This window comes from Marmota monax, unplaced genomic scaffold (assembly GCF_021218885.2).
Source record: "Marmota monax isolate L192 unplaced genomic scaffold, Marmota_monax_Labrador192_F-V1.1 WCK01_AAM20220418_F8-fsc00005, whole genome shotgun sequence".
In the NCBI taxonomy this organism is placed as follows: domain Eukaryota; kingdom Metazoa; phylum Chordata; class Mammalia; order Rodentia; family Sciuridae; genus Marmota; species Marmota monax.
The window spans coordinates 29,075,179-29,100,193 of NW_026692254.1; the positions used below are offsets into that span (position 1 = coordinate 29,075,179).

Sequence of the window (25,015 nt, forward strand, 5' to 3'; positions counted from 1 at the left end):
CAACTTAGCAAGGCTCTAAGCAACTTAGCAAGAACCTGTCTCAAAATAAAAAATAAAAAATGGCTGTGATGCGTCTCAGTGGTTAAGAGCCCCTGGGTTCACTCCCTAGTACCCACTCCAAAAAAAAAAATCTAATAAAAATCTAATAAGCCCCTGAAGGGGCCCAGGGTACATAGAAAGGGCTACTTTTGTGTAGGTCCCTTCTCACTGGTGAGGTCCCATCAAGGTCTCAGTATTTATAAAAAATTTTAAAGGGCTGGGGGTGTAGCTCAGTGGAAAAGCATATGTTTAGCATGTGTGAAGCCCTGGGGTTAATCTCCAGTATATATGCTTGAGTGTGCATTTGCGCGAGTGCATGCACACGCAAGTTTTAAAAGCTAAACACAGTATGTTGCATATTTACCAACCGTTTAACCTGCTTGGGAATCTGTGGGTGTCCTTGAACAATCTTAGCTCTCAATAGATGAACCTGTCAAATTCTAATGGTGGATATCTTCTAGTAAACAGAATGAAACTTATAAACAGACAGTAAAGCAATGAACAATAATGTATGTCCAGTGGTGATTCATGCCAGGAAGAGAAACAAAGCATAGTAAAGAGCTAGAGATTGAGGGTGGGGATTGGTATCTCATGTAGGCTGGTCATGGAAAGTGCCTGATAAAGTGACATAGGATTAAAGACCTTAAGGACCTGAGGGAGTGAGCCACAGAGATCTGAGGCAAGAACCTTTCAAGCAAAGGAAATAGTGAATTCATTGGTCCTGAGGCAGGATGTGGCCAACATACTTGAGAAATGGTGAGGAGTCTTTGTGTGCTGGGAAACACTGGATATGAGGGAGGCATTTGGGAGACGGGCAGAAAAAAATGGCTTTTACTTGGGGGAAATGTGACAGCTTTGGAGGATTTTAAGGCAGGGTTGTCCATGATTTGATATAGGTGTATTTTTTTGTTTTTGTTTTGCAGTGATGGGATTGCATTCAGGGCCTCATGCATGCCAGGCAAATGCTCTACCATGAGCCACACACCCAGCTCCCTGACTTAGATTTTCAAAGCAACATTTTGGCTGCTTCAGAATGACTGGTTGAGGCAAGGGCAGAAGCAAGGTTACCAGTTAGCAGGCATTGGTGGGAATCCAGAAGAGATGATGATGGTGGGAGATGGTGAAAAGTGGTTAGATTCGGGTATATTTTGAAAGTAGAGTTGACAGATTTACTTGCGGATTAGATGAAGGGTTTGAAGGAAAGAAAGGTTTTGGCCTAAGGAAACAGAAGGATGGCAGATTAGTGTTTGGAGCCTTGGTAGGGCTGGGCTCTCAGGTATTCTTTAGTCAGGTGAAACAGCTTGGGCTCACACACAGAGGCAGGAGAAAGCGAGAGGCCCCAGTATGATTAGGATAAGAGGTACCCTGGGAAATGGCTGGAGTTGGGTGGAGACCAGATCAGAATGGAGCTCCCTGTGAGACTGAGCAGTTGACCTCTATCTTGATGATGGGGATTTTGAGCAGGGACATTTTTAATCCAATGTGTGTTTCACAGCAACCATTCTGGCAGAGTACATTGGAGGAATTAAACTGGAGCGGGGAGAAGACAACTGAAAAATGTTGTTTTGCCTGGGCCCATTGGGACAGCTATTTCCTGTACACTGCTGGGAATATTTTGGGCCATTTTTTGCTAATGGTTTTGAGCACCAGGTGTCTCATGAAATGAAACCCTGGACACTGACTGACTAGGAACATCTGTGACTTGGGGCCACCTGACCTGTGAGCAGGCCTGGCTGTACTTGGGGTGGGGGAACTGTGATGTGTACATGGTGGACTTCTGCTTTTCCACATTAGGAGTTAGTATATGTATGGATCCATTAGCACTAGGTTAATTTGCTCAGCTGTTGCGGCTTAACCGGTTCAAGAACTCAGAGGTCCTTAAAGGTAGTTTAATTTTACATATTAATTCAAGACTTTCCCAAGGTCTCCATGTAGTCAATTAGTGACAGCAGAGGGAAGAGATTTGGTTCCTGTGGTTCACAATTCCTTATTATTTTGGCTTTGTCATTCCTGGTTGGGACTTCATTCTGAATCCAGGAACATGAGACTTTTTACGGTTTTATTTGATCTGGTCAAAGTTTCACTGAGCTCCCTTCATCACCACCTGTGGAAGCAATGCCTCCCTCTGATCAGTGTTTCTGTCAGAGTCCAGGAGCAAGTTCCTTCAGGTCTTGGGAGCAGAGGCATTCTCTGGACCTTGTTTGCTCATTCTGTCTTTCCTCTTGTCCAGCCTTCGTTTCTGGTACAAAAGAAGTGCCTCTGCCTGGTACCCAACTCAACAATGCTTCCTTCTGGTCAGCTACTGCTAAGGAACAATTGCCCCTCCTTCTGCCCTTCCTGTCCTGTGTGTGCGCCTCCCCATCCTTCTATTTCTGTTCTTCCATCTCTTTTTCCCTCTCCCTCTGTCTCCCTACTTCCTTATTCGCTGCCCTGCAGGCCCCTAGACCCTCTTTGCATCCCATAACTTGAGTTATTTATTTATTTTTCCTCTGTTCTCTGGGATGCTCTTTTCTAGACAACTGAGGGCAACTTTCATTTACCCATTTAAAAATCCTTGACTCTTGGGGCTGGGGATGTGGCTCAAGCGGTAGCGCGCTTACCTGGCATGCCAGCGGCCCGGGTTCGATCCTCAGCACCACATACAAACAAAGATGTTGTGTCCACCAAAAACTAAAAAATAAATATTAAAAATGTCTCCCTCTCTCACTCTTTCTTTAAAAAAAAAATCCTTGACTCTTATAATAATCGAGCACAGGTGATGTCAGTATGTAAGCTGTAGGTAATCATGTGGGGGAGCAGAATTAAGAGTTTACAGGTTGAAAAACATCCACCTTCTTCTCGCCTCATCCAACAAACATGGCAACATGTTTAACACACAAAACCATCCACGAAACTTAGTTTTGTTGTCCTCCAGTTCATTGTTCCTAAAACCATGCTGCCTTTCGCTTTCCTTTTTTTTTTTTTCCTTTAGTACTACTGATTAAACCCAGAGCTTTGCATATGCTAGGCAGGTACTCTACCACTGAGCTACATTTCCAGACCTTTATATTTTTTATTTTGTGACAGGATCTCACAAAATTGCTGAGATTGATCTTAGACTTGCAGTCCTCTTGCCTCAGCCTCCCAAGTTGCTAGGATTACAGGTGTGCACCATTGCACCAGACTCTTCACTTTTCTTATGTAAATCTGCTTCATGTTGTTTCCCTTAATAAACCAAATGCACTGAATAGAGATCAGACTTTTCATAATGCTTTTGGAGTGCTTCTACCTCCTTGATGTTCTGTTACTTAACTTTTATTAATCTGCTGTTACTGAATTTAACATTGCTAAGAAAAATAGATGACCAAGTTTAATATTATTTGAAATTTGAAGGTTTTGTTGCTTAGGGGGAAAGAAAGCTCACAGGTTTAGTACCAAGTCTTTGTTCTTAGTTCTTTTTTTCTTTTTTTAAATATATTTTATTTTAATTTTATTTTTTTAGTTGCAGTTGGACACAATACTTTTATTTTATTTATTTATTTTTTTTATGTGATGTTGAGGATTGAACCCAGGGCCTCGCATGTGCTAGGTGAATGCTCTACCGCTGAGCCACAACCCCAGCCCCGTTCTTAGTTCTTTAGAGCCTTTTTTCTCTTCTTTTTTTCTTCAATATTTAAATATGTATCTATTATTACATTTATATTTATATAAATAATAACATAATGTTTTATAACCACATATATATATTTTGCATTGCTGGGGATTGAATTTGGGCATGCTGTGTAAAAGCTTTACCACTGAACTACATCCCCAGCGTGCGCATGTATGTGTGTGTGTGTGTGTATGTGTATGTATATATAATTTTTTTTTGCCCTGTAACAACTTTAGTGTATTTTCTGACTAATGGATAAACTCACTTTTTATTTGTCTACATTTTTAATTTAAAATTTTAAAATATTGCTCTTCCCTCTCTGATATTTTCAGATTTGATGAATAAACCTATTTATCAAATAAACAGAATAAAAAAAACAGAATAAAAAGTTATGATTTCCCCTTTCCCCTAAATCCTCATGTCTTCAAAATGAAATAGTTATATTTTTTTATATTTATTTTTTTAGTTGTAGTTGGACAGGTACACTTATTTTATTTATTTATTTTTTTGTGGTGCTAAAGATTAAACCCAGGGCCTCACTAGGTGAGCGCTCTACCACTGAGCCACACCCCCAGCCCCTAGTTATAATATTTTTAAAAAACTTTTTAAGTTTTTTTTCTTTTTAAGTTTTTTATTAGGGCAGTTCATTTTTTTAAAATTAAAACATATTGAGAGAACCAGAGAAGATGGCGGCGAGGGGAGTGCATTACCCCCGTGTGCTGCTTCACTGTGTGGGAGTATGACAAGTCAGGACGGCTAAAGGATATCTTGTTAGGAATTTCCAGCAATAGTGGGGTGCGCCGGAACCTGGAGGAAGGATTTCCATCGCATGAGGATCGGCTACGGGGACTCAAACGCGAGAGGTTTGTCGCACGGAGGGTAACACTGCTTATTAAGCAAATCGCCCCGCGGCTAGAGTCTGCAAGGCGCGCTGGGATAGAGACGCAGGGTTACAGCGCTGCAGTTTCTGCCAGACGCGCAAGCACCGCACTCAGGGCTGAATTCTGGGTTCGAGACGGGGAAGGAAGCGGTCCATCTCGGTTCTCCACACCGGTCAGACCACAGAGGAGGCCAGCAGCCACCATGTTGGTAAACTGACGTCACCACACCTGTTTTTGACTGACCGCAGCTCATTCAGCCATAGAACAGGTAATTTCAGGCTGCAATTCGCCTGCGGCTTGCAGACAGATTGCTAGGGTTCAGCGCCTGGGGGCTTCTTAAAATCTGATCTTATCGGAGTGAACACGGAGCGCGGGGCGGCCGAGTTCCGGCTCCCGGAACCGTCCCGGAACCGCCCTGGCTCCGGGCTGCGGAGCCTGCGGAGGCTGCTTCTTGGACCCTGCTAATATCAGAGCAAACACGAAGCACCAAGAAGCCGAATTCCAGCTCCCGGAACTGAGCCCGCGGGGACTGCTTCTTGGAGCTTACACTTATAGGAGCTTACACCGAGCACAGAGCGGCCGAGTTCCGGCTCCCGGAACCGTCCCGGAACCGCCCTGGCTCAGGGCTGCGGAGCCCGCGGAGGCTGCTTCTTGGACCCTGCTACTATCAGAGCATACACCAAGCACTAAGCGGCCGAATTCCGGCTCCCGGAACTGAGCCCGCGGGGGCTGCTTCTTGGAGCTTACACTTATAGGAGCTTACACCGAGCACGGAGCAGCCAAGTTCCGGCTCCCGGAACTTCCCTGGACCGGGGCTAGGAGCCCGCGGAAACTGTGTCTCGGTCCGGGTCCTGCTGAGGGCAGGTCAGGACTCACCCATTGCTTGGGTTGCCTGGCAAGGGGAACGAAATGCTGCCATTCGCATAGGATACCAACATGGCAGAGATCTGATGTCAGCAGAAAGCGGTGGAGGAGAGATCTTCATCAATACCAGCGGTGACATAAGCAGTTGGTCTCCTGGTAAGGGGGGTGAGGCTCAGTCACCCGAGTCTCCTCAATTTGTCCTCGAGCCAGAGGGAAGGAGCCTGGCCGCCGCCAGCCCCCGGAGCAGGCCCAGCGGCTCGCCAGCGTGGTGACCGCGTGACCCCAATTGGAGAGGGGGCGGAGCGGAGCCGCCACCCACACCCGCCAGGTGGGCAGACCCACGACCCAGTAGTACATGGGCGTGGTAGGAGGGGCAGGGCAGAGCCGCCCTTCGCGCTTGCAAGGTAAACAGACCTGTGACAGCCTGGCGGGTCAGGCCCAGTGGCCTGCCAGTGTGGTACACACGTCACCCCAACTCGAGTAGGGGCAGAGCAGATCCTTATCCCACGCCCGGATCAGGCCCTGCCGGTGTGGTGGTCACGTGACCCCAATTGGAGTGGGGGTGGAGCGGAACCGCCACCCGTGCCCGCAGGGTGAGCAGACCAGTGATCAACCTGCAGATCAGGCCCAGGGGTCCGCAGGCGTGGTAGGAGGGGCAGGGCAGATCCGCCGCCCGCGCCTTCAAGGTAGGCAGACCTACAACAGACCTGCGGATCAGGCCCAGGAGCCTGCCGGCGGGGTACAAACACCACCCTAATTGGAGTAGTGACAGAGCAGAGTCGCCTCCCTTGCCAGGAACAGACCCAGCATCCTGCAGGCGGGGTAGTCACGACACCCCAATTGGAGTAGGGGCAAAGCAGAGCCTCCACCCGTGCCCGAAAGGTGGGCAGATCTGCGACCGACCAGCGGGACAGGCCCAGTGGCCTGCTGGTACGACAGACACGTCACCCCAATTGGAGTAGGGGCAGAACAGAGCCGCCACCAGCTCCCAGAACAGGCCCAGTGACCTGCCGGCGTGGTAGCCACGACACCCCAATTGGAATAAGGAGAGAGCAGAGCCGCCGCCCGCACCTGCAGGAAAGATACGCAAGCAGTATGAAAAGACAAGGAAAGAAAGGACCACAAGCAATGCAGGTCAACGCAACTTTAGAAGAGGTAACAGCTGCAGCAGATGGAATGTCAGATAAAGAATTCAGGATATACATGCTTCAGATGATCTGGAGTATCAAGGAAGACATTAAACAGCAAAATCAGACAATGAAAGATCACTTCGACAACGAATTACGCAAACAAATCCAGGAAGCAAAGGATCAACTATACAGGGAGATAGAGGTTATAAAAAACAAGCAATCAGAAATCCTAGAAATGCAGGAAGCAATAAACCAACTTAAAAACTCAATGGAGAATACTACCAACAGAGTAGAACACTTAGAAGATAGAACATCAGACAATGAAGACAAAGTATTTCAACTGGAAAAGAACATAGACAGCTCAGCAAGACTGTTAAGAAACCATGAGCAGAACATCCAAGAAATATGGGATAACATTAAGAGACCAAACTTAAGAGTCATTGGGATACAGGAAGGTACAGAGCTCCAAACCAAAGGAATGAGCAGTCTATTCAATGAAATAATACAAGAAAACTTCCCAGACTTGAAGAATGAGACAGAATCCCAAATCCTAGAAGCCTACAGGACGCCGAATGTGCAAAATCATAAGAGATCCACACCTAGACACATTATAATGAAGATGCCCAACATACAGAATAAGGAGAGAATTTTAAAAGCTACAAGAGAAAGGAAGCAGATTACATTTAGGGGCAAGCCAATCAGGATAACAGCTGATCTTTCAACACAGACTCTGAAAGCTAGAAGATCCTGGAATAACATATTTCAAACACTGAAAGATAATGGGTTCCAACCAAGAATTGTGTATCCAGCGAAATTAAGCTTCAGGATGGAGAATGAAATTAAAACCTTCCACGATAAACAAAAGTTTAAAGAATTCGCAGCTAGAAAACCATCTCTTCAAAACATCCTCGCCAAAGCATTACAGGAAGAGGAAATGGAAAATAACAATGAAAACCAACAGTGGGAGGTAGGACAGTAAAGGGGGGGGGAAACAATCAAAGAGGAAAACAAACAATGTTTAGTAACAGAAATAAACAAATATGGCTGGAAGAACAACCCATATCTCAATAATAACCCTAAATGTTAATGGCTTAAACTCACCAATTAAGAGACACAGGCTAGTAGAATGGATCACAAAACAAGACCCAACAATATGCTGCCTACAGGAGACGCATTTGATAGGAAAAGACATACATAGGCTGAAGGTGAAAGGTTGGGAAAAATCATATCACTCATATGGACTTCGGAAACAAGCAGGCGTGTCCATACTCATATCAAATAAAATAGATTTCAAGCCAAAGTTAATCAAAAGAGATAAAGAAGGACACTACATACTGCTTAAGGGAACCATACACCAACAAGACATAACAATCATAAATATTTATGCCCCAAACAATGGTGCAGCTATGTTCGTCAAACAAACTCTTCTCAAGTTCAAGAGTCTAATAGACCACCACACCATAATCATGGGAGACTTCAACACACCTCTCTCGCCACTGGACAGATCTTCCAAACAAAAGTTGAATAAGGAAACTATAGAACTCAATAACACTATTAATAACCTAGACCTAATTGACATATATAGAGTATACCACCCAACATCAAGCAGTTACACTTTTTTCTCAGCAGCACATGGATCCTTCTCAAAAATAGATCATATATTATGTCACAGGGCAACTCTTAGACAATATAAAGGAGTAGAGATATTACCATGCATCTTATCTGATCATAATGGAATGAAACTGAAAATCAACGATAAAAGAAGGAAGGAAAAAGCATACATCAATTGGAGAATGAACAATAGGTTACTGAATGATCAATGGGTTATAGAAGACATCAAGGAGGAAATTAAAAAATTCTTAGAGATAAATGAAAACACAGACACAACATATCGGAATCTATGGGACACATTGAAAGCAGTTCTAAGAGGAAAATTCATTGCTTGGAGTTCATTCCTTAAAAAAAGAAAAAACCAACAAATAAATGATCTCATACTTCATCTCAAAATCCTTGAAAAAGAAGAGCAAAACAACAGCAAAAGAAGTAGAAGGCAAGAAATAATTAAAATCAGAGCTGAAATTAATGAAATCGAAACAAAAGAAACAATTGAAAAAATTGACAAAACTAAAAGTTGGTTCTTTGAAAAAATAAACAAAATCGACAGACCCTTAGCGATGCTAGTGAAGAGAAGAAGAGAGAGAACTCAAATTACTAGCATACGGGATGAAAAAGGCAATATCACAACAGACACTTCAGAAATACAGAAGATAATCAAAAACTATTTTGAATCCTTATACTCCAATAAATTAGAAGATAGTGAAGGCATAGATAAATTTCTTAAGTCATATGATCTGCCCAGATTGAGTCAGGAGGATATAGAAAACCTAAACAGACCAATATCAATTGAGGAGATAGAAGAAACCATCAAAAGACTACCAACTAAGAAAAGCCCAGGTCCCGATGGGTATACAGCAGAATTTTACAAAACCTTTAAAGAAGAACTAATACCAATACTTTTCAAGCTACTTCAGGAAATAGAAAAGGAGGGAGAACTTCCAAATTCATTCTATGAGGCCAACATCACCCTGATACCTAAACCAGACAAAGACACTTCAAAGAAAGAAAACTACAGACCAATATCTCTAATGAACCTAGATGCAAAAATCCTCAATAAAATTCTGGCGAATCGGATACAAAAACATATAAAAAAAATTGTACACCATGATCAAGTAGGATTCATCCCTGGGATGCAAGGCTGGTTCAATATACGGAAATCAATAAATGTTATTCACCACATCAATAGACTTAAAAATAAGAACCATATGATCATCTCGATAGATGCGGAAAAAGCATTTGACAAAGTACAGCATCCCTTTATGTTCAAAACTCTAGAAAAACTAGGGATAACAGGAACATACCTCAATATTGTAAAAGCAATCTATGCTAAGCCTCAGGCTAGCATTATTCTGAATGGAGAAAAACTGAAGGCATTCCCTCTAAAATCTGGAACAAGACAGGGATGCCCTCTCTCTCCACTTCTCTTCAACATAGTTCTCGAAACACTGGCCAGAGCAATTAGACGAAAGAAATTAAAGGCATAAAAATAGGAAAAGAAGAAATTAAATTATCACTATTTGCAGATGATATGATTCTATATCTAGCAGACCCAAAAGGCTCTACAAAGAAACTATTAGAGCTAATAAATGAATTCAGCAAAGTGGCAGGATTTAAAATCAACACGCATAAATCAAAGGCATTCCTGTATATCAGCGACAAATCCTCTGAAATGGAAATGAGGACAACCACTCCATTCAAAATATCTTCAAAAAAAATAAAATACTTGGGAATCAACCTAACAAAAGAGGTGAAAGACTTATACAATGAAAACTACAGAACCCTAAAGAGAGAAATAGAAGAAGATCTTAGAAGATGGAAAAATATACCCTGTTCATGGATAGGCAGAACTAACATCATCAAAATGGCGATATTACCAAAAGTTCTCTATAGGTTTAATGCAATGCCAATCAAAATCCCAATGGCATTTCTTGTAGAAATAGAGAAAGCAATCATGAAATTCATATGGAAAAATAAAAGACCCAGAATAGCAAAAACAATGCTAAGCAAGAAGTGTGAATCAGGCGGTATAGCGATACCAGACTTCAAACTATACTACAGAGCAATAGTAACAAAAACAGCATGGTACTGGTACCAAAACAGGCGTGTGGACCAATGGTACAGAATAGAGGACACAGAAACCAATCCACAAAACTACAACTATCTTATATTTGATAAAGGGGCTAAAAGCATGCAATGGAGGAAGGATAGCATCTTCAACAAATGGTGCTGGGAAAACTGGAAATCCATATGCAACAAAATGAAACTGAATCCCTTTCTCTCGCCATGCACAAAAGTGAATTCAAAATGGATCAAGGAACTTGATATCAAATCAGAGACGCGCCGTCTGATAGAAGAAAAAGTTGGCTACGATCTACAGTCGGTGGGGTCGGGCTCCAAATTCCTCAATAGGACACCCATAGCACAAAAGTTAATAACTAGAATCAACAAATGGGACTTACTCAAACTAAGAAGTTTTTTCTCAGCAAAAGAAACAATAAGAGAGGTAAATAGGGAGCCTACATCCTGGGAACAAATCTTTACTCCTCACACTTCAGATAGAGCCCTAATATCCATAGTATACAAAGAACTCAAAAAATTAGACAATAAGAGAACAAACAACCCAATCAACAAATGGGCCAAGGACCTGAACAGACACTTCACAGAGGAGGACATACAGTCAATCAACAAGTACATGAAAAAATGCTCAACATCTCTAGCTGTCAGAGAAATGCAAATCAAAACCACCCTAAGATACCATCTCACTCCAGTAAGATTGGCAGCCATTAGGAAGTCAAACAACAACAAGTGCTGGCGAGGATGTGGGGAAAAGGGTACACTTGTACATTGCTGGTGGGACTGCAGATTGGTGCAGCCAATTTGGAAAGCAGTATGGAGATTTCTTGGAAAGCTGGGAATGGAGCCACCATTTGACCCAGCTATTCCCCTTCTTGGTCTATTCCCTAAAGACCTAAAAAGAGCATGCTACAGGGACACTGCTACATCGATGTTCATAGCAGCACAGTTCACAATAGCAAGACTGTGGAACCAACCTAGATGCCCTTCAATAGACGAATGGATAAAAAAAATGTGGCATTTATACACAATGGAGTATTACTCTGCATTAAAAAATGACAAAATCATAGAATTTACAGGGAAATGGATGGCATTAGAGCAGATTATGCTAAGTGAAGCTAGCCAATCCCTAAAAAACAAATGCCAAATGTCTTCTTTGATATAAGGAAAGTAACTAAGAACAGAGTAGGGACGAAGAACAGGAGAAGAAGATTAACATTTAACAGGGATGAGAGGTGGGAGGGAAAGGGAGAGAGAAGGTAAATTGCACGGTAATGGAAGGAGACCCTCAGGGTTATACAGTGGAGGGGGTAGAGAGGAGGGGAGGGGAGGGGAGGGGAGAGGTGGGGAGGGGGGAGGGTGGATGATGGGAAAGGCAGTGGAGCACAACAGACACTAGTATGGCAATTTGTAAATCAATGGATGTGTAACTGATGTGAATCTGCAATCTGTGTATGGGGTGAAGGTGGGAGTTCATAACCCACTAGAATCAAAGTGTGGAATATGATATGTCAAGAAATTTGTAATGTTTTGAACAACCCACAATAAAAAAATAAAAAATAAAAAAAATAAAAAGAAAAAAAAAAAAAAGAAAAAAAAAATAAAACATATTGTTACACTTTATTTATTTTTTTAAACATTTACTTTTTTTTTTTTAATCCTTACCACTTATTTATTAATTTTAAAGAAAATTTTGAGATAGGGCCTCAATAGGTTGCTTATAGTCTTGCTAATTGCTGAGGCTGGCTTTGAACCGTGATCCTCCTACCTCAGCCTCTCAAGCAGCTGGGATTACAGGCGTGCACTACCATGACCAGCTGGTTTTGGTAGAATTTTGACAAGTAAAATCTACAGAAATTCTCACTACTAGTTCTGCCAGAATCATATAAAATCATACTGTTTTTATCTCCTTGAAGAATTCTAATAGGCTGATTAGACCTGACAAGGCCCTTCCAGAGTTAAGATGCTCCTTCCTCCCACCCAGTTGATATGTTTACTTAAGTATTGTGTCAAATTTCTTGGATAAGTTAGTAGACCCTATAACAAACAATGGAAATTTGTTATTCACTATTAAAAAATTTATAGATCTTCCCTGGATTGGAAACTTATCCTAAGAAGAGGGTATAGTGTTAGTCTGTCAGTCTTGGAGTTGTTCTCTATCTCCCAGGGGGTTGTACATATTGTTGGATAGTTCCACTATCAAGGGAGCTTGGGTGAAATTTGCTCTCATCCTAGGCCAAAGAGAACCAGTGATCTTGCCTTGCCTGTTGACCAGGCCACTCCAAATCAGTGAGCTCACTAGGCCTGGATCTAGTTTGTTCAGATGCTTCAGGGTGAACCTCTGCCAGATGCTCTGCATGGTGGACCATGGTTCCTAGGCTGTTATTTGCACACATGACTTTGGGCCCTGGGTGACTGTCCCCAAGCAAGGTAGGTAGATGCTTGCTCTTCCCAATTTTGCTTGTTGCTTTCAACAGTTTGCAGACACTGGTGTATGCTGAAGCTTTTTATTTTGACATGTCTTTTATTTTAAATTACTCCATTGATTTTCTAGCTAGCATTTCCCTACCAAGTCATGCCTAATATATATATTTTTAAACTTTCTTTTTCGTGGTTGTGAATGGACAGAATGCCTTTATTTTATTTTTATGTGGTGCTAAGGATTAAACCCAGTGCCTCAGACATGATAGGCAAGCACTCTGACACTGAGCTACAGCCCCAGCCCCACAAATGTGTTTTAAGAATTTTTTATTAAAAAAAATATAGTAAAGTATAAAATTAAGAAAAAGAATTTTTAAAAAATATAGTTTAGAGTCTTGTACAGGACCTTTTCAAATGTTTTGGCCTGCCTATTTTCCTCTTCTTTTTGTATATTAAAAAATAAACTAATAAAATTTTATAAGTAATAGAATCTGAAATAAATTTGAATAAGTTGAAAATGATGATAAATGAAAGAAAATAGTTTCATCATCTGGAGATACCTTTGGGAGTATTATTGCCTTTTTTACAAAAATGTATACTTTAAAATTTTTGTTTTAAGTAAATGTTATATGCTGCAGTATCGTTTTTCTCATTTTATATCAGGAGCATTGTTGTTGTTGTTGTTGTTATTATTATTATTATTATTATTATTTGTACTGGGTATTAAACTCAGGGTGCTTAACCACTGAGCCACAACCTCAGCCCTTTTTTATTTTTTATTTTTGGGACAGGGTCTTGCTAAACTGCTTAGGGCCTTGCTAAATTTTTGGGGCTGGCTTTGAACTTGTGATCCTCCTGCTTCAGCCTCCTAGATTGCTGGGATTTAGGGTGTATGTCTCTGTGTCTGGCCCAAGAGCAGTCCATAGCCTTAAATATTTATCTGTAATGTTATCAATACTGATGCCTAGTATTTAATTGTATTGATGTTAATATATTTACATATAATTATAAATAGTACTGTAATTTCTTGAATGTATTCTTATATTCTTATTATTGGATTTTTAGGCTGTGTGTCATTTTTTGTTATAAATTCTGTAATTGTCTTTTTCATAAGCATCTGTATTTCCTTAGGATATATTTCTGGAAGTAGAATTATTGGACTTTCTGTGTCCACTATTAAATTGTCCTTTAGACAAGTTATATTAATTTATACTACTTACAAATTTTATACTTCTTATTTTTTAAAAATATTTTTTTAGTTGTAGTTGGACACAATACCTTTATTTTATTTATTTTTATGTGGTGCTGAGGATCGAACCCAGCATCTCGCACGTGCTCTCCTGCCGAGCCACAATCCTAGCCCCTATACTTCTTATTTTGCCAAATCTCTGCCAACTTTTTAAAATACTGTTCAATTAAAGAAAAACTGGTCAATTTTATAAGCCAAAAGTAGTTTCTTATTACTTTAGTTTGTGTTTCTCCAATTTATTATGAGGTTGTAACTTTTATAAAAAAATACATATTATTTGTCCACTTGTGTTTCATTTAAAAATAGCCTGCTCATCACCTTAACTGAGTTGCTTATTTTGTACTTATTGCTTTGTAAGTTTTTTTTTTTAACATATTAAGATATTAGTGATTGTGACTGTTTCTTTTCTTTTTTTAAAACATTTTTTTAGTTGTAGATGGACACAATATCTTTATTTATTTTTGTGTGGTGCTGAGGATCAAACCCAGGGCCTCACATGTGCACGGCAGGCACCCTACCACTGAGCCCCAGCCCCAGCCCCTGTTTCTTTTCTTTTCTTTCTTTCTTTTTTTTCCCTGATACCTGAAGATTTGAGGATGGAACTGAGGGGTGTTCTACCACCGAGCTGCATCTCAGATGTGTGTATTTTTATTTTGTCTTGCTAATTTGCTCAGGCTGACCTCAAATTTGCAATCCTCCTACCTCAGCTTCCCAAATTGCTGGGATTACATGTGTGTGCTACCATGCCTGGCATTGGTTGTCTTTTTCTTTACAGTTTCTTCTTTGCTTTTTTTTTTTTTTTTTTTGTGCTGGGGATCGAACTCAGGGCCTAGTGCTTGCAAGGCAAGCACTCTACCAACTGAGCTATATCCCCAGCCCTCTTATTTGCTTTTATAACAGAATACATTTTCTTTAATTTGTATTTTCTACTTATAAACAATGTGATGCTCACTTTAGAGCAAGGTTCAAAGAAATATGAACTTTTAGGTATGGTGAGTCTCTTAGTCACTGTTACTAATTTCTGCTGTTATGGTGTTCCTTACCAAAGCTAAATAGAAAACAGGATGTGGTCTTTGGCTTTTAAAAACATCAGCTTTGATATTTAAAATCCTTATGGAGGTTTTTCCTGCTGCTGATATTGAGCTGCCATACCATTTACTAGCTCTGATTTTCTAGTAAAAGATACTTGAACCTCTGACTGTTTTCAGCTATCCCTGAACGTCTCTGAGAGGAGTATATCACGTTCTTCTGATGTAATATCTCTCTGCGTCAAGCCCCTAAAACTTTCTGTTAGATGACAACTGGCTCCCAGCTAATTCTTCTCACTCCACCAACTATTCCCCATCCTCTCTCACATGCTCTTACCGTCTCTTTGAAGGACCAATCTATTCTGCCCTTCAAGAGAGAGAGAGAGAGAGAGAGAGAGAGAGAGAGAGAGAGAGAGATGAGGAAGGGTGTGGAGAGGAGAAAGGAATAAGAGCATAAATACCAAGAGGTGTCTCTTCATAGTTATGATCACCCTGTATAATAGTCACTTGGTATTGGGATGTCAGTGCTTTCAGTGATATTCAGTATTTTCCCTTTGTTTATGGACTCTAGGAGCTAATTGTTTGTTCTATTATAAAATGTATCTCAGGGCTGGGAGTGTGGCTCAATGGAAAGTGTTTGCCAAGCATATGGGAAGCCCTGGGTTCCATTCTCAGCCCTGCAAAACAACAAAAATTCATTTTAGTCAGATGTCCTGCCAACTCGTGTTTAGATAATTGGTATTTCACTTTATGATTACCTACCCTAATTAAGTGTTTTCCCAGTGGGGAGGGGTCTATATTTCATTTTCTGTGGGAACATTTACAGGCAAATGTGTTTTTTGGGGGTGGGGTAGAAACCAAATCTGCAAACCTGATCATCCCATGGGGAGGTAAGAGATATATTCTGCCATGCCACCTGCTCTTCTTGTAGTCGAAGTGTGCTTTATTTTCCCTTTTAGAAATTGTAGAAGTATGGGCTGGGGATGTGGCTCAAGCGGTAGCGCGCTCGCCTGGCATGCGTGCGGCCTGGGTTCGATCCTCAGCACCACATACAAAGATGTTGTGTCTGCCGAAAACTAAAAAATAAACATTAAAAAAATTCTCTATAAAAAAATTAAAAAAAAAAAAAAGAAATTGTAGAAGTAGTTGGATATGGTGGTATGCGCCTATAATCCCAGGTACTTGGGAGGTTGGGGCAGGAGGATCACAAGTTTGAGGCCAGACTTCTCAAAATACATTTGTTTAACAAAAGGGCTGGGGATGTAGCTCAGTGGTAGAATTCCCCTGGGTTTAATCCTCAGTGCCACCAATGGGGTGGTGGGAATTATAAAGCAGTCTATTAGCCCCCAAAAAAGTTTTGAAAAAATAACCTAGCAGTAATCTTACCACCCTGCATTTTTCTTTTAATCATGGCTTAGATACATATTTAGTTTACATTGTTATCCTTGTCTACATATATAATCTATCATATATATATTTCGTATTATTTATTTATTTATTACTTATTTATTTTGGTGCTGGGGATTGAACCCATAGCCTTGTGCATGCTAGGCAAGACAGGGTCTCACTATTGCCCAGGCTGGTCTCAAATTCCTGAACCCAATTGATCCTCCTGCCTGAGCTTCCTGAGTTCTGTAACTATAAGTACATGCTGCCACACCTGGCTTTTTTGTGCTGTTTCAGCATAATTTTGTGTATAGCCTTTGGGAATTTTTGTTCTTAGGATAAATTTCTGGAAGTGGGATTCCTGGACTTAAGACTTTGCCACTTTCCTGGTACTGTGTAGTGACCTTGCTGCTTTGTAACAGTGTTGTGTCCATCTGCTTCCACAATGATTTTTAGCATCAACACGATGTAAGAAATATGCAAGTCAGAAAGGCCTTGGGATGTTGAAACAGAAATTAAGGTTTAAGGGCTGAATAAGGGAGATGATGGTTTTCTTCTTTTCTCCAGCAGGTTTGAGCCAGCCAGTTTCATCTTTCATCTAAGTGTGACCGTTACAGTAACTTCTCATATGGAAGGACTCTTGTGGGGTTTTTGTTGTTGTTTGTTTATTTTGATATTGGCAACTGAACTCAGGGACTGTCCAACACTGAGCTACATCCTCAATCTTTTTTAATTTTTGATTTTGAGACAAGATTTCACTAAGTTACTGAGGCTGGCCTTGAATTTGTGATCCTCCTACCTCAGACTCCCAAGTTGTTGGGATTATAGACGTGCACCATCAGCCTTTCTGGAAGGCCTCTTCTTAGGGCCTTAGTTTCTTTTGTCACAATGTTTCTGTAGTTCTATTTCCCTAGACTAAGAAGGAAACAGGTATATTAAGTCAAACTGGAATTGTTATTCTGTTTTTTGTATATTAAGTTAAAATAGAATTTAGTCTTCCCCAAAACAGTCACCTGCTCAGTTTGATAACTATGTGGTACCTTGAGTCACTCTGTTTCTCAGGCTTAATGCTCCATTCAACCAATAACAATTTTAGGGTAAAAAAAAAATCAAGGAATCAGCCAAGTATGATGGCACACATCTGAAATCCCAGTGATTTGGAAGGCCGATTCAGGAGGATCATAAGATCAAGGCCAGCCTCAGCAACTTATCAAGACCCTGTCTTGAAATAAAAAATACTAGAAAGAACAGGGGATGTAGCTCAATAGTAAGAGCAAAATCCTCAGTACCACAAAAACAAAACAACCATCAACCAACCAAACAAACCAAAATAAGGAATCAAGCACATTTGCTGAATAGAGAAGAAACTACCACGGAGGCGTACAAGGTCAAATCTCATATATGAATCAGAAGTTTTCTCAAGGAAGGAAGTGTTGAACAATGCTTTTAAAAAGGGGGGAGGGGCTGAGTGTTTGGCTTTTGGCTAGTGCACATGACCATGGTGTTTGGAATGTGGTAAGAGTCTACCTTCTTTTTTGGCCATGCAGCTAGCCAGTTAATTTCTAGGTATTGAGGTTTAAGGTCTTCCAGATAGGCTTGTCATTACATATAAACTCTTTTAACCCCTCTGCTCCCTTCTAGAATTTCGTCTCAGATTTGTGACTTTCTATCACAGAACATGGGGTTCTGCTTTGGAATTCCAGCTGTTTATGTGTGTTAGTGTGACAGGTGTCCAGTGAAGATGATGCAGGACAGTCCAGTGAGGCCCTGGTGTTCACTGACTCTGTTCTCTGTTTCTGTCATAGCCCTTGCCAGCATCCAGCCATGGGGGATATGAAAACCCCAGATTTTGATGACCTTCTGGCTGCCTTTGACATCCCAGACCCTACCAGCCTTGATGCCAAGGAGGCCATCCAGGCTCCCAGCGAGGAGAATGAGAGTCCCCTCAAGCCATCAGGCATGTGTATAGATGAGAGTGTGTCCTTGTCTCACTCAGGATCAGCTCCAGATGTGCCAGTCGTGAGTGTCATTGTCAAGAACACCAGCCGCCAGGAGTCATTTGAAGCAGAGAAAGACCACATTGCTCCCAGCCTCCTCCACAATGGATTCCGGGGCTCAGACCTGCCTCCAGACCCCCACAACTGTGGAAAATTTGATGCTACTTTCATGAATGGAGACAGTTCTCGGAGTTTCCCTGGGAAGCTGGAGCCTCCCAAGTCAGAGCCATTACCCACCTTCAACCAGTTCAGTCCAATTTCCAGCCCAGAACCTGAGGATCCCATCAAAGATAATGGGTTTGGGATAAAGCCTAAACATTCTGACAGTTATTTCCCACCCACTCCTGGGTGCGGGGCTGTGGGGGGTCCAGTCCTGGAAGCTTTGGCCAAGTTTCCAGTCCCAGAGCTGCACATGTTTGATCAATTTTGTAAGAAAGAACCGAAGCCAGAACCCTTGTCTCTAGAGAGCCACGAGGAGCGCGAGCGAGTTGGGCCGAAGGTGGAGCCTCACGAGGAGCTGGATTCCAGTCGATTCTTTGGAGAAGCTCTGGGGTTCAATAGTCACCCTAGTAACAGTATCGGAGAGCCTAAGAAACTTGTCCCAGATCTTGGTACCCGCTCATCAGTCCCTCCTAGGCAGCGTCTTAAGCCCGCTCATTCCAAATTGTCCTCTTGTGTTGCAGCCTTGGTGGCCCTGCAAGCAAAAAGGGTGGCTAGTGTTACCAAGGAGGATCAGTCTGGCCACACAAAGGATCCCTCTGGGCCCACTAAAGAGGGTTCTAAAGGCAGCCCCAAAATGCCCAAGTCACCAAAGAGTCCCCGGAGCCCTCTGGAGGCCACTAGAAAAAGTATCAAGCCATCAGATAGCCCTCGGAGCATTTGCAGTGACAGCAGTAGCAAAGGCTCCCCTTCAGTGGCTGCCAGCTCCCCACCAGCAATTCCCAAAGTTAGAATCAAAACCATTAAAACATCATCAGGGGAGATCAAACGGACAGTTACCAGGATTTTGCCAGACCCTGATGATCCAAGTAAGTCCCCTATCGGGTCACCTGTAGGGAGTGCCATTGCTGAGGCCCCAAGCGAGGTGCCAGGGGATGAGGGCACAGCTGTACCTGTAGAGGAGCACTTTCCTGAGGTAGGCATAAATTCAGGGAGTCCCCAGAGTGACAAGAAAGAAGATGAAAGCATGACAAAGGCTGTTGACTCTACATCTCCCTGCTGTAGCTCTGGGCCCCGGGTCCCAAAGGCGGCTGCCTCCAGCTCACAGGTGGGCAGGAAGCAACAGAGCACAGCACTGCAGGCATCAACCCTGGCCCCTGCCAATCTTCTGCCCAAAGCCGTGCACCTGGCCAACCTGAACCTGGTCCCCCACAGTGTTGCTGCATCTGTGACGGCCAAGTCCTCAGCCCAGAGACGGAACCAGCCTCAGCTTACACAAATGTCGGTGCCCCTGGTCCACCAGGTGAAAAAGGCTGCCCCTCTGATTGTGGAGGTCTTCAATAAGGTCCTCCACAGTTCCAACCCTGTGCCCCTCTACGCGCCAAATCTCAGCCCACCTGCAGACAGCAGGATCCACGTGCCGGCCAGTGGGTACTGCTGCCTGGAGTGTGGAGACGCATTTGCCTTAGAGAAGAGTCTAAGCCAGCACTATGGCCGGCGGAGTGTCCACATCGAGGTGCTGTGCACACTGTGCTCCAAGACACTGCTCTTCTTCAACAAGTGCAGCCTGCTCCGTCATGCCCGTGACCACAAGAGCAAGGGGCTCGTCATGCAGTGTTCTCAGCTGCTTGTGAAACCCATCTCTGCGGACCAGATGTTCGTGTCGGCTCCTGCAAACTCCACGGCACCAGCAACCCCAGCCCCTTCCTCCTCCCCCAAACATGGCCCCATTTTGGGCAGTACCAGCCCCAGCCCCCCACCTCCAGCCTTTCCTCTTTACCCAGACCCTGTGAGGCTCATCCGGTATGGAACCAAATGTCCTGAATGTCACAAGCAGATGAGGGACTACATGGTCCTGGCTGCACATTTCCAGAGGACATCAGAGGAAACCGAGGGGCTGGTAAGCACAGACCTGCACTATGATGTGTGTCAGGCCCCTGGCTTACATGGGTTCTGATTGAGCATGGAGAGGAAAGCTCATTGATGCAGGAGCAGATGTCTTAGAAGAGGACATCTGGCTTAATGGTTAGTGGCCCACCTGAATAAATAATGCTTTGTGTTTAGTGGGAAAGATGTCCTACCCATAACTAAAGGAGACCATGAAGATTTAGCAAATGTGTTTGTGGACGTGCCCCATGTCCTACTCAATTCCCACTCCAGTGGGCTCTCAGGTCCACTGTGGGACCTTTCAATGCTGGATGATCTTTTTCTGGTTTCTGGAAGGTATCAGCCCAGTCTTACATGTGCCTAGGGACAGAGGTAGGTGAGTCACTGCCCCTGCCTAACTCTGTTCCTCTAAGACCTGCCTTTACATTTTGTTCTGCCCTGCAGTGGACACAGCTGTTTTGCAGAGTCCTTTTGGGGATACTTCAGTAGGACCATCAGTAGGGCTGAGGTGAAAGAAAGGAGGGTAGATGGGTATGTGGGCCTATGGCAGAGACTTTGGGGGCCCCTTCTTTGATCCATGTTCTCATCTCTTCAGGGAAGTAGTTGAGCTTGTCTGCTTGTTCTCATTCTTGGTTATACTTGATGAGGCTTGTTTTTTTTTTAAAGGCTGTCATATACCCATGTATATGTCATAAACATACCCTTTGGCACCTTCTGAAGCAGGTCCCTTCAGGAAGGTGGTCTCCAGACATGCCCTTGGTCTCTTCCTGACCTGCAAGGTTGAGTTTGGAAGAGGGAGAGATAGGGTACTCTGGGTATGGGGAACAAGTGCAGAGTGGGTTTGAGGGGCAGGGAGTTGTTGGGTATGAGACTGACGATCAGTGTGGGGGCAGAGGCAGGAGGGCAAGCGGGGTAGGTCTGCAGGGGTTCTGTAGAGAACTTGGCCCTAAAGGAGTTAGGGGGTACCATATGGGGGTCACTTTGTGGCCTCTCATCATTGCCTTCTCTCTGTCTCATTTTCCTTCTGATAAGTCAAATGGAGTGTGGTCACCTGGCCGCTTCCCCAGGGGATTCAGTGTTCTTGCTGTCCAGCATGTTTGAGTTTACTCAGGTCCTTTCTACAAGTCATGTGATTGAGCACCTCTGGCAGTGGACCTAGGGGCGTGTGGGTTTTTCATACTGCTTCTCATCCATCTTCTACAATCTACGTACACAAGGATCAGAGTGTAGGACCCCAGGCTGGCACTCTTCTTTTCCTATAGTTCTCTTTGTTATTCTCCCCTTTGTGGGAGCCCCACAAGCACACCCCCCCAGACAGGAAGGGTGGGCAGGCCCAGGAAGGCTGTCAGGCTTCTCTCAGCCTAGCTCCAATCTTTTATAAAATTTCCTACCACTAAATGGAGCTTCTGAGTCTTGGGGTGGAGCTCTGGGTTCGAAAACTAGCCTTGGAGGCTGCTGGACTTGGGTTTCCCTGTGACAGTACTCAGGCTTTAGGCCACGTGTCCCGTGCAGGGTGTGCACAGATGGGGTGGGGTGGGGCTCCACGCCAGAGCAGGGACTGAATGGACAACATGTTTGGGCTCTCCATCTTCTTCTTGGAAGTCTACCCCTGAACTGAATCTGCCTCCCTCTGTGGTGACTGAAGGGGTCTTTTCATCCTTCCTCTTGTGTTACAAGTCACCTTGTTAGGGAAGTATTTCAGTACAGAGGGACTATTCTTTAATGTTTTTAAGCTTTTATTTAACTGTTTGTTGTTGTACCTAGTTAAAATTAACAAAAAATATATAATTTAGCTAAGTACATTTACATTGTTGTGCACTCAATCTCGAGAATGCTTTTGGTCTTGCAAAACTGAAAGCTGGTACCCATTAGACAACAACTTGCATTTTCCCCTCTACCTGAAATCCCTGGCAATCACCATTCTGTTTTCTGTGTCTGTGAATTTGACTGTCCTCAGAAACTCTTGTGAGTCACTTATCTTGCTTGCCATGACCTCAAGTTTGATCAATATAGCATGTATCAGAATTTCCTTTATTTATGGGTTGAGAGGGTTTGGGTATCTTACTATGTTGGCCAGTCTGGCCCCAAACTCCTGGACTCAAGGAATCCTCCCACCTCAACCTGCTGGGTAGCTAGGATTATAGCGTGTATACCATTGAACCTACCTAGAATTTCTTTCTTTTAAAAGTCTCAATAGTATTCCATTTTGTTCATGTGTATATGCATTTTGTTTATCCATTAATCCATTTATGGGTACTTGGATTTATTTCATTTTTAAAATATATTATTAGTTGTATTTGGACACAATCCATTTATTTTATTTTTATGTGGTGCTGAGGATCAAACCCATTGCCTCCCATGTGTGAGGTGAGAGCTCTACCACTGAGCTACACTCCCAGCCCTCTTTCATGAATTAACTAGTCTGAATACTGCTAAGATGAATATGGTGTAGCATTATCTCTTTGGGACTTTGTTTTCAATTCTTTTAGTTGTATACCTAGAAATGGTATTACTGGATCATATGGTAATTGTGTTTAATTTTTAAGGAACCACCGTACTATTTTCCACAGCAACTATACCGTTTTACATTCCCATCAGCAGTGCACAAGGGGCCCAGTTTTTCTACATTCTCACATTATTTAAAAAATTTTTTTGTAGTTGTATATGGACAGCATGCCTTTATTTTATTTGTTTCATTTTTATGTGGTGCTAAGGATGGAACCCAGTGCCTCATATATGCTAGGCAAGTACTCTGCCACTGAGCTACAGCCCCAGCCCCATCACATTATTTTTAAAAATTTTATTAGTTAACCTAATGAGTGTGATATAATTGTCTCTATTGTTTTTAGTGTCATCATGAACTCATTGGTATATATTCAGTATGTTTATATATTCTATTATTATTTTTTGCAGGAAAACCAACTCTGTTGATAAGTACAAATTGCATGGGGTGAGCCTCCTGCCATAGCCAGAAATCCTGCTAGACAAATTCTAAAAGAGCTGCAGCATTCAGTATTCTTTTTGGATGCTCAGGTCATCCCATCTTTGGTCAGTTGGATCCCCTTCAAGCTGGCTCCTATGTCCCCTCTTGATAACTAGGGTTTGAGTCCAGGGGTGCTTAACCACTGAGCCATATCCTCAGCCTTTTTAGTGTTTTAGAATTTTGCTAAGTTGCTTAGGTCCTCCCTTAAGTTGCTGAGGTTGACTTTGAACTTGGAATACTCATGCCTCAGACTCCCAAGTTGCTAGGATTACAGGTGTGTGCCATGTGCCTGCTATTTTTAAACAAATGTTAGCATTATTGTGTCTGTAAATATTCTAGTATGTAGCTATGTGTTCTTCAAATTTATGTTTTGTAAAAAATACCTGAGATGATCATTTTATGGATAAAAATATTTTGGCCTATAGGTTTGGAGATTTTAGTCCATTACCAATTGGCCCCATTGCTTTGGTCCTGTGGTAACACATCATGGCCAAAGTGTGTGGTGGAATAAAATGATTCACATCACAGCCAGGATGTAAAAGGGGGAAACAAATAAAATACCAAAAAGGGCTGGGATGTGGCTCAGTGGTTAAGTGCCCTGAGTTCAATCCCAGGTCAATAATAGCTGCAAGAGCAGTAATACACACCTATAATCCCAGCTACTCAGTAGGCTGAGTCAGGAATATTGCAAGTTCAAGGCCAATCTAGGCAACTTAGCAAGACCCTGTGTCAAAATACACTACATAGGGGGCTGGGGATATATCTCAGTTGGTAGAGTGCTTGCCTTGCATGCATAAGGTCCTGGGTTCAAACCCCAGCACCACAAAAAAAAAAAAAAAAAAAAGAAAGAAAGAAAAGAAAAGAAAGAAAGAAAAATACACTACATAGACCTGGGGGTGTAGCTCAATGATAGAGCAGTTGTCCATCATGTGCAAGGCCCTGGGTGTAACACCTAGCACCCAAAAGACAAACCAATAAAATAATAATAATTAAATTAAATCTTAATATTAAGAAAAGAAAAGAAAGAAAGAAAGAAAAATTCACTACATAGACCTGGGGGTGTAGCTCAATGATAGAACAGTTGTCCATCATGTGCAAGGCCCTGGGTGTAACACCTAGCACCCAAAAGACAAACCAATAAAATAATAATAATTAAATTAAATCTTAATATTGTGTGAAATATCCTAATATTCTCATCCTTAATTTTAAATATCTTTTTAATTTAAATATTTTAAATGTTAATTTTTAAATATCTTTAATTGTCTCCTTTCTTTTTATACTTGCTTGTTTGAATCAAGATTCAAATATAGGCTGAATGTTGCAATTGGTTTAATTTATAAATTCCCCTTTCCTCTCTGTCCTTTTTTTTTTCCCCTTGCAATTTTTTAAAACACTGGGTTGTTAGTCCTATAGAAGTCCCTCATTCTGAATTTTCTGATTAAAGCAGAGATCTTTTCCCATCTTCCCTATTAATTTGTCCCTCTGAGCATCTCTACCTCCAGGTCAGTGGTCCCCTTAGTGAGTAGTACAAGTATCCCCTAATCACTAAAAAAATAGAAAAGTCCCCTCCAAGATTTAGGTCCCAGCTCTGTTTGTTGCTGTCCCCTTCTGGACTGTCTGGGTTCTGCCTATTAGAGGAAAGAAACATGATCTTAGAGGTATGTAGAGAA

General features: G+C 42.3%; 1 protein-coding gene and 1 non-coding gene across 3 annotated transcripts in view; one reads left to right on the forward strand and one right to left on the reverse strand.

Annotated features, from left to right (window-relative positions):
* The window catches only part of Znf592 (zinc finger protein 592), a 57,391-nt gene that overhangs the window by 16,592 nt on the left and 15,784 nt on the right, over positions 1-25,015 (forward strand). For both annotated transcript variants that reach the window (XM_046438059.2, XM_046438068.2), the window contains one exon: positions 18,125-20,375. In XM_046438059.2, coding sequence (XP_046294015.1) covers positions 18,144-20,375 — 2,232 coding nt within the window. In that variant the 5' untranslated portion in view covers positions 18,125-18,143. The remainder of the gene's footprint in view (positions 1-18,124; positions 20,376-25,015) is intronic.
* LOC124089582 (U7 small nuclear RNA) lies at positions 23,309-23,373 on the reverse strand. The gene has a single exon (XR_006850799.1). It is a non-coding gene; the product is annotated as a U7 small nuclear RNA (small nuclear RNA).